The sequence below is a fragment of the Arachis stenosperma genome, chromosome 4 (genome assembly GCF_014773155.1).
Source record: "Arachis stenosperma cultivar V10309 chromosome 4, arast.V10309.gnm1.PFL2, whole genome shotgun sequence".
Lineage (NCBI taxonomy): Eukaryota > Viridiplantae > Streptophyta > Magnoliopsida > Fabales > Fabaceae > Arachis > Arachis stenosperma.
In genome coordinates this window covers 145,587,730-145,597,742 of record NC_080380.1, presented here as the reverse complement: position 1 = coordinate 145,597,742, position 10,013 = coordinate 145,587,730, and the positions used below count along the sequence as shown (strand labels likewise).

At 28.6% G+C, this 10,013-nt stretch overlaps 2 protein-coding genes across 2 annotated transcripts; both read left to right on the top strand.

Annotated features, from left to right (window-relative positions):
• Positions 1 to 881: 881 nt before the first annotated feature.
• LOC130972953 (UDP-glycosyltransferase 83A1-like) lies at positions 882 to 3,468 on the top strand. The gene is made up of 3 exons (XM_057897305.1): positions 882 to 1,377; positions 1,991 to 2,428; positions 2,925 to 3,468. Exons 1-3 carry the CDS (start codon positions 882 to 884, stop codon positions 3,356 to 3,358), a joined length of 1,368 nt encoding a protein of 455 aa, XP_057753288.1. The 3' UTR covers positions 3,359 to 3,468.
• A 4,059-nt stretch (positions 3,469 to 7,527) lies between these two features.
• On the top strand, positions 7,528 to 9,808 carry LOC130976485 (UDP-glycosyltransferase 83A1-like). The gene is made up of 2 exons (XM_057901358.1): positions 7,528 to 8,178; positions 8,902 to 9,808. The coding sequence occupies exons 1-2, from the start codon at positions 7,692 to 7,694 to the stop codon at positions 9,762 to 9,764; spliced, it is 1,350 nt and encodes a 449-aa protein (XP_057757341.1). The 5' UTR covers positions 7,528 to 7,691; the 3' UTR covers positions 9,765 to 9,808.
• Positions 9,809 to 10,013: the final 205 nt, after the last annotated feature.

Here is a 10,013-nt window from a genome sequence, read left to right as displayed (position 1 = left end):
GGTAAAAGAAAGTGAGTTAAATTTGGAGAAAAAACTTTAAGATGTCTCAGTTTTCTTTGAACATCTTTCTATTTTGTTTCATGATCTTGTGGGGATTTCTTTACAAGTTGGATTAGCACTTTGCTGTTGAAAGTTAGATTGAGGTCTAATCAAATTCAAATTGAGTTAGAATTTGGATTTGTTTCAGATAGAATTGGGTATATCATAGGAAAAGATTGGTGTATGTACCTTGTGAAAAAGATAGTAAAATTTCATCATAATTGTGATGGATAATGTAGGCTACATTGCAATGAATAGCTGAACCAAGATACTTTTGGGTGTCACTCTCTCTTCTCTGCTCTTTTACTATTTATGTAATCCAGGAAACAAAAAAAAATATCTCCTAACTAGACAGGAGACAAAAATTAAATATCTCCTAAGTTCTCTTGATTAAAAGCAAAAGTTAAACTCAACTGAAAATAAGGTCAAGATTCAACTCCTTTTTTTAGTCACTGATAACCATCAATATATAAAATAAATAATATATATTTATATATAAATATACAGTCACTTATTTTATTTAAAAAAAAATATTTTTGTTAACAATATGTATATGATACGATACAAACTAGGAAATGGTACTGATACAAACTACTAATTTGATTTCTAAAACAACACAAGCACTTGTTGGTGAATTAGCACTGACCAAATCAGAAACAAACGTTTCTTTTTTCTGACATAATATATGTCCGATCCCCATGGTGCACATGCATATGGCAGAAGATAGTGTCATCAATTTCTCAAGTGTTCATTGAAGTCCTCAACAACATGCAACCACACATATATCATAACAAGTTATTAATCTAATCACATTCCCCTTTCCCCCTCATTTTCTTTGCAAAATGGGAATCCCTCACTTTCTTGCAATACCATTTCAAGTTTCATCACACATTAATCCCCTTTTGCAACTCTCTAATGTTCTAGCAAAACATGGTTGCAAGGTCACTTTTCTTTACACTGAATTCAACCACAAAAGAGCAAAAAATTCTGCTGCTGCTCAAGATCATGATGATGAGGAATCATCAAAGATGATAAAGTTTGTGACATTTCCAGATGGTTTAGGCCCTGAAGGTGATAGAAGTGACAGCATGAAAGTGCTTCAATCTATCAAAAGAACAATGCCTTCTTTGCTTCCAAAGCTCATAGAAGATATCAATGCTTTGAATTTTGAGAACAAGATCACTTGTATTCTTGTCACATTTAATATGAGTTGGGCCTTGGAAGTTGGTCACCAATTGGGAATTAAATGTGCTGCTCTGTTTCCCTTCTCAGCTACAAGTGTGGCTTCAGTTCATTTCATCCCCAAGCTCATCGAGGATGGAATTATAGATTCAGATGGTAAGAATAACTTGCATGCATTATTAATGGATAATCTTGATCAATGTAAAAAGTTATGAATAATCTTACAAAATATCTTTACGGAAATATTTAGTAACAAAAAAATTCAGTTAAAATCATCCAAAACTTGCTTTATTTAGTATTTATTAATTGCGATGTGAAATAAGAAACATTAGCTTATAAACTAAAATGCTTAAGGGAGAATATTTGAAACAAAAAAGTTACCTAAGTTAGGTGAAGTAAAATTTAAACACTTTTTAGACTTTCTTTTTCTTCTTTTATAATTAAGTAATTTCCTTTTTTGAATTTTTTACTAAATGACTATGCTAACAAAATGATATTTACATTAACAAGAATTTGATACATCATCATCAGAATTACTCCATTACATTCTTACTATTTTTTTTTTCTTGTTCAAGTCTTTCACCTGGCATTTTTTAATTTTTTTATATCCATATTAATACATTAATTCATATATGGGATAATCATTTTAATCATCTAAACCTTCACAGCCATGTGGTGGATACTTTTATTTATATATTTGATAGTTCATTAGTACAGAGTAAAACTCCACTCTATATATTTTCCTAAATTTGTTTTGCCAATAATGCAGGAAACCCCATCAAATCACAAGAAATTCAACTTGCCCCAAATATGGCAATGATGGACTCTAAACACTTTTTATGGTGTAACTTAGGCAATGACTTCTTCAAGCACCTTGTGCAAGAAACTAAAACTATGGAGTTATTAGCAGAGTGGTGGCTTTGCAATAGTGCCTATGATCTTGAGTCAGGAGCATTCTCCATATCTCCAAAGCTCCTACCAATTGGACCATTGATGGAAAGTGACAGCAGCAACAACAACAACAACAAAAGTTCTTCATTCTGGCAAGAGGACACAACATGCTTAGAATGGTTGGATCAACAACAACCTCAATCTGTTCTATATGTTTCATTTGGTACTTTAGCAGTAATGGAATCCAACCAATTCAAAGAATTAGCACTTGCACTTGATCTCATTGACAAGCCTTTTCTTTGGGTTATAAGACCAGGTATATATATAATCAATAAATATTTCAATTTTATTCATTCATATAGATATATATAATTCTTTTCTTGGGGATTTCTTATTTTGTGAATAATTTATTCAACCAAAATATAAAATTTTCATTCTATCGGTAATAATCCTTTGATTTCCACTATATTATTTTAAAATGTACAATTTGTTAAAAAAAAAATGAAACAATTATCATAAATGCTGATAAAGATGGAACTAATACAAAAGATATATTTGTAGTACATAAAATATTAGTCACCTAATCTGTATTTGTATATATTTATATGTATTATTTTATATATTTTTAATATATATTTTATAAGAATTACTGATTTATTGGTTGATGTTTAATATATACATAACATTGTTAAATTAATATACATATTCAATATTATTGTATTTTTTATTTTTAGGAAACTCTCATACTTACCCATTGTGTATGTCATATTATATTTATTAATACATGTGTTTGTATTTATGCATCATAACAGATAATATGGATAACAAGAGAAACAACAAATACCCAGATGAATTTCATGGAAGAAAAGGTAAAATTGTTGATTGGGTATCCCAAAAAAAGATATTAAACCACTCTGCCATTGCTTGTTTCATAAGTCATTGTGGTTGGAATTCTACTATTGAAGGTGTATATAGTGGTGTTCCTTTTCTGTGCTGGCCATTTTTCATTGACCAATTTTGGAATGAATCATATATTTGTGATATTTGGAAAGTTGGGTTGGGATTGAACAAGGATGACAATGGATTCATATCAAAGGAAGAGATAAGTAAGAAGGTGTTGCAATTGCTTGGTGATGAAGGCATAAGAGAAAGATCTTTCAAATTGAAACAACTGAGTAGGAACAACCTAGCTGAAGGTGGCCAATCTACAAAGAATCTTCAAAATTTTGTCAATTGGGCAAAATAATGCATTGGAAAATAAATTATTATTTCTTTGCCTGTGTTGGGTTGAAGATTCATTTTTATCTTCAATATATATCTTGCTAGAATAAACATAAAGCTAAGATGATCATGATATTTCCCTATCTCTTTTATGAATTAAAGTTTCTTGAGTTAGAGAGACAAGTGTATACACTTAATAAAGTTTCATGAGTCGTATTATGTGGACAAAATTTAACTAACAAAAATATTATTTGTACATTAAAATCAGTTATTAATATATTTGTGTATAAATATGTATGGTTTAATTTATTTTTAATATATATTTGTATTCTAAATATATTTTATACTTGTGGCTGAATTTTAAACTCTAAATTATACACTTATTCTTTTTGAATTCAATTAAGGAGCTAATATTTTTTAACTAATATCAATTAATTTTTTAAAATTATCTTTTTATTTTAAATTTTAAAACTTAAATTCTAATTTTAAATTATAAATTCTCTAGAAATATGAAAATAAAAAATTACAAAAAATTAGTTAATAATAACTAATTAGTCCTACATTGAAAAAAATAAGAAAAAGTGAAAATTTTATAAGATGAGAGACCTATTAATTTACTCCCTTAAGGTTTTGAATTGGATGTGATGTTTTTAAGTAGGGGTGCACAGACCCAGCCCAGCCCCGAACACTTTAGGGGCTAATTTGTTGTGATTTCATTGGGTTTAGGGTCGGGTAAGGGTCTCAAAAATAGACCCGGTCATTATTTCGGGTCGGGTCCAGGCCATAGCTCGGGTCACCCGAAGTCGGCCCGGTGGCCCGGTCATCATACACAATTAATATTTTGTGTTATTAGTGATGGATCATGACTATTCTTACGTGGAATTTAAGTATTGTAAACCTTAATATTTTGTGTTATTAGTCATTATAAGACTATAAGTTAATGTTTTATGTTTAGAATGCATAAGACTTTAGATTAATGCATAATATTGTGTTATTTGTATTGATTTAAATATTTGGTATTATTAGACGATATTAGTATTGATTGTGGTTTTGCTTTAGTATTGATTGTGATTATGCTTTAATTTTAAAGAAGGGTTGGTTTTTATTATATTTTTCTAAATAAATTTTACCATGTTAAATAATGTTTGGAGTCTTGAAAATTTGGATATTTTTACATGTTAGCTTACAAGAAAGTATCAACGTAATGTAATATTAACGGCCCGATTTTTACTCGGTTTTCATTCGGTATAATTATGGTCCGAAAGTGTATTGATTTCATCGGGTCTAGAATCGGATTCGAATCTAATAAATAGATCCAATGTATATTTCAGGTCGAATTTAAATCCCATCAAATTCGGCTTCACCCGCCCCATGTGCACCCCTATTTTTAAGCTTCGAAAGTCTTTGAAACACAAGGAATGCATAGAATTGTGACACAGGAGGATAGAGAAAACTGAGTTGTAGACTTGTAGACTTGAAACTAAATAAAAGTGTACAAAGTAATATGTTTCAAGAGAATAAAATCCTATAAATCACAGCCTTTTACACTGAGCTGTGAAAGAGAGAGCTAAAGACTAAGTCAAACAGCAAGCTTAACAGAATCATAACTGCCACATATTGCTAAATTACAATATCTTGAGCTTTCTCTATCTCATTCTCCTTGAGCATAACAGAAAATAACAGAATCTTTCTTTATTGTGACTGCAAAATGAGTGAAAAATTTTTAACCTGCCGATTATTTTGTGACTGGAAAAATTTAGTAACAAAAAAATATTAGTAACAAACAATCAGAACTTGTCTCACTTAAAATTTATTAATTGTTACAATGAATAATGAATATTAAATAAGACAAGTTCTAACTATTTTTTTTATTAATATGATACATTATTATTATTTAATTTAGGAAAAAACTAATTTATTTATAGTTAAATTTTTTAAAGATAAATATGATTAATAAAATTTTTCTAAAACTAATTTAAAAAATATATTTTTTTAGAACGAATTTAAGTATTAACAATTGTTAATAGTTTTAGCAAAAGGATCGGATTAGATAACATTAAAATTTTTTAGGAACTTTAAAGGTAAATTTAAAGCAACTTAGACATAAAGGATAAAAAATGAATTTTAAATAAAATAAGAAATTATTAATTATATGATAAAAAATATATATGTAAGTATTAAACATATCTTATTAAGAATATTTATTTGTTTTAGTTTCACGCTACTTTTAAAAAAATATTAATATAATACTCCATTTTAAATTAATGGTCCCTTCTAAGTTGTGCACAGTCACAAAAACAATAATTAAGTTTTACAGAAAAAGTAAGCAATTAAAAAAGAGATAAAAATATCTTTATTTTATTTTTTCTCTTTATTAATTCTCTATTTTTAACTCTTTCTTTCTTTTCATTTAATAATAAAGAGTATAATGAATAAAAATTAATTAGTGATTTCTTGAAATTAGAAAACAAACCTTAATTTGTAAATAAAAAATAAAAACAAACATTTAATTTAAAATGAAGGGAGTAATATCCTACAATTTTGTACAAAAAGATAGACGTACGTTTTAATTAGATAATGATAATGACAATTGACAAGAACTTAATTCCTTACCTAAACCCTGACAAATGTAAAGCAAACTTTTTTAAAACAAAAGTTTTAATTAGAAAATGACAAGATAGAACACAATTCCATACCTAAAACATACATTGACAAATCTACAAATTAGCATTGATGAATTTTCTACTCATTCTTAGCTTTTATAATGAATCAAACAAGGGTGGCAATATATATCTTATCTGCAGGTATCTAATATGACTCTACTCAATCGAGGTTGTCAATTCAATTTATAGCAGGTCGAGTAAGATGCGGGTATAATTTTCATGCGAGCTAAGTCTCAATTCTACCGACCAACCCACATTTTATATGTATGTATATGTTATATACTTATAAAAATATATTTTGAATGGATGTTGAATCAATGATCTCTCACTAAATGCAAAAGATCCTTAATCACTAAAAAAATTATTAATTGATAATTTATTTTATTTTTATATAAAAGTTAATTCTATTTTAAATTATCATCAAACTATATAATAATGTTATATATTTTTTGTAACCCACGAGTAGAATCGGATATCCGCGGATTAAAAACAGGTAGAGTTAAGATTGTGTTATTTTCAACCCGCAAATAAAATAGGGTTAAATTTATATAAAAATCTCAACTCATGGGTAGAGTTAGAGTTGAATCCAAATCCTACCCTACCCTATCCTACCCTACCCATTGTCATCCCCAAAATCAAATCTATAACTTTCTTGCTTTCTTTATGAGTTTATGTCTTCCTAATTTATTTTATTTACTAAGTAATAAAAGTATATTTTCATTTATTATTACTTGATGTTTTCTTCTCTGAAATATCAGGAAACCCCAACAAAAAAAAGGAAATTAATTTTTCTGGAGACATGCCTATGATGGATCCAACACACTTTGCATGGCACACACTTGGCAAGGTCTTCTTTGGTCATCTTAAGGAAGACATACAAAAAAAATTCATAAAAACTATTTTCAACAAAACAGTTTTTCAATAATTTACAAACAGCTTATTAATTAAATCTAAAATTCTTTTTAAGAATTTTCTTGTACAGATAAAATTATATATTTTAGTATTATCATTTTCGTATTTAAGTGCTAACTCCTGAGTTTTCAGCTTCATTGTCATTGCCTTCAATGATATCCATACAAAAGAAGAGGAAGAACAACGAAGAAATTAAGAGATAATAAAATAAAATAACCAAATCGTTTGATATGTCACTGACTCACTGGCATGCAGACACCTCTCATATGTGGTCCAAGTTTCCTTACTACATGCTTGATGACATTGATTTGATGATTTCTTATTTAAATATTGCAAAAATAACCATTGTAACCACTATTATAATATCATTATATGCACACCTATAAAAGATTTTAATAAAAAAATATATATGATTGGTTTAGTTCGAACAATATGCATAGGAAACGATACAAACTAGATACAAATTTGATTTCAAAATCACACAAACACTGGTTGGTTTAACACTGACTGATTCCAAAACAAACCTTTCTCTTTCTGACATATATTTATCATATCATCCATATCCTTTACTTGATCTTATATTATATGTCCAATCCCCATCGTGCATATGGCAGAACATAGTGATCAATGTCTCAAGTATTCATATCCAAATTGAACTCCTCAACATGCAACCGCATATACATAACATAGTATATACAATTTTAATTCATTCCCAGAATATTTCTATAAGTTCTTAATTAATTTAAAAGTATTTGTTTTCTTTCCTCCCACTTTCTTTGAAAAATGGGAATCCCTCACTTTCTTGCAATACCATTTCAAGTGCTAGGACACATTAATCCCCTTACACAACTCTCTAATGTTCTAGCCAAACATTATGGTTGCAAGGTCACTTTTCTCAACTCTGAATTCAACCACAAAAGAGCAAAAATTGATGATCATGATGAGGAATCATCATCAAAGATGATAAAGTTTGCGACACTCCCTGATGGTTTGGACCATGAAGATGATAGAAGTGACCTTAGCAAGGTTCTTCACTCCATCAAAAGCACCATGCCTTCTTTGCTTCCAAAGCTCATACAAGATATCAATGCTTTGGATTTTGAGAACAAGATCACTTGTATTCTTGTGACAGTTAATATGGGTTGGGCCTTGGAAATTGGTCACCAATTGGGAATTAAATGTGCTGCTTTTTTTCCCTTCTCAGCTACTTCTTTGGCTTCAGTTCATTTCATTCCCAAGCTCATGGAGGATGGAATTATAGATTCAGATGGTAAGAATACTAATTTACATACATACATATATGTATTGGTAGTACCAAAGTTGTTTTTAGTGGATAATTTTGATTAAAATATCTTTAGCTGTGTGAAATAAGACACCTTAGCCCATATACTTGAATGTTTAAGAGAGAATATTTGAAGTCTTGCTCTACCTAGCTACCTTCAAAAAATTATCTATGGGGAAAAAAGGTTATCTAAGTTCATAAAATAGCTATTTATAACTTATATCTTTAGCTGAAGTAATAATTTCTACTAAATGAATATGCTATAAAAATAATATCTATATTATTTGTATACTAAAAATCAGTCATTAAATTTATTATTTGTATAATATATATATATATATATATATATATATATATATATATATATATATATATATATTAAAATATAAAATATAAATATATATTAAAAAAGATAAACAAGTATATATATTTATTTACAAATACAAAATAACTGATTTAATGGTTAATGTTTTATATGCAAGAATTTTTTTGAAATAATAATAATAACATGTTAATAAGAATTTCATACCATTTAAATTTATCATTGGAATTATTCCATTACATTCTTACTTTTGTTTTCTTGTTTAAGTCTCCCCCCCCCCCCTTTTTTTTTACGTTTTGTTTTTATATCCCTTTATTTATGTATTTGAGTTATTAATTAGTACTGAGTAAAACTCTATATATTTTCTTAAATTTATTTTGCCAATGCAGGAAACCCCATCAAATCACAAGAAATTCAAATTACCCCAAATATGCCAAAGATGGACCCTAAACATGTCTTATGGTGTAACTTAGGCAATGAGTTCTTCAAGCACCTTGTGCAAGAAATGAAAACTTTGGAGTTATTAGCAGAGTGGTGGCTTTGCAATAGTGCCTATGATCTTGAGCCAGGAGCATTATCCATATCACCAAGGTTCCTATCAATTGGACCATTGATGGAAAGTGACAACAATAACAACAACAAAAGTACTTCATTTTGGCAAGAAGACACAACATGCTTAGAATGGTTGGATCAACAACAACCTCAATCTGTTGTATATGTTTCATTTGGTAGCTTAGCTGTAATGGAATCCAACCAATTCAAAGACCTAGCACTTGCACTTGATCTCATTGACAAGCCTTTTCTTTGGGTTGTAAGACCAGGTAGTAATGATGATAAAAATAATGCATTTCCAAATGAATTTCATGGAAATAAAGGTAAAATTGTTAGTTGGGTGTCACAAAAGAAAATATTGCAACATGCTGCTATTTCTTGCTTCATAAGTCACTGTGGTTGGAATTCTACTATTGAAGGTGTATCTAGTGGAGTGTCCTTCTTGTGTTGGCCATTTTTTATTGATCAGTTTTGGAATAAATCATATATTTGTGATGTGTGGAAAGTTGGAATGGAATTAGCCAAGGATGAAAATGGATTCATATCAAAAGAAGAGATAAGGAAGAAGGTGGAGCAATTACTTGGTGATGAAGGCATAAGAGAAAGGTCTTCAAAATTGAAGGAAGTGACTAGGAAAAACCTAGGTGAAGGTGGCCAATCTTCAAAAAATCTTGAAAAATTTGTCAATTGGGCAAAGTAGTAATAATACAATGATATGTATAATAATTTGGAAGTTAATTTGGATTTGTTTTCAGTGTATTATTGTTTAATTTGAAAATTCATTATATTTGAATCTTTGAACACAAAATTATCTAGAACTAAACACCACTAAGATATGGTTTTGTGTGACTTTCTTGTATCATTTTTAATAAACATATTATCTTGTTAAAAAGATATATTAAATTAAACATTTTTTGGTTAATCTAAAATATAGTTATAATTACATGAA

Coding starts and splice junctions, on each gene's coding strand:
- LOC130972953 (XM_057897305.1), top strand. CDS start 882: ATGGGAATCCCTCACTTTCTTGCAATACCATTTCAAGTTTCATCACAC. Junction 1,378..1,990: donor TGGAATTATAGATTCAGATG/GTAAGAATAACT, acceptor CCAATAATGCAG/GAAACCCCATCAAATCACAA. Junction 2,429..2,924: donor TCTTTGGGTTATAAGACCAG/GTATATATATAA, acceptor GCATCATAACAG/ATAATATGGATAACAAGAGA.
- LOC130976485 (XM_057901358.1), top strand. CDS start 7,692: ATGGGAATCCCTCACTTTCTTGCAATACCATTTCAAGTGCTAGGACAC. Junction 8,179..8,901: donor TGGAATTATAGATTCAGATG/GTAAGAATACTA, acceptor TTGCCAATGCAG/GAAACCCCATCAAATCACAA.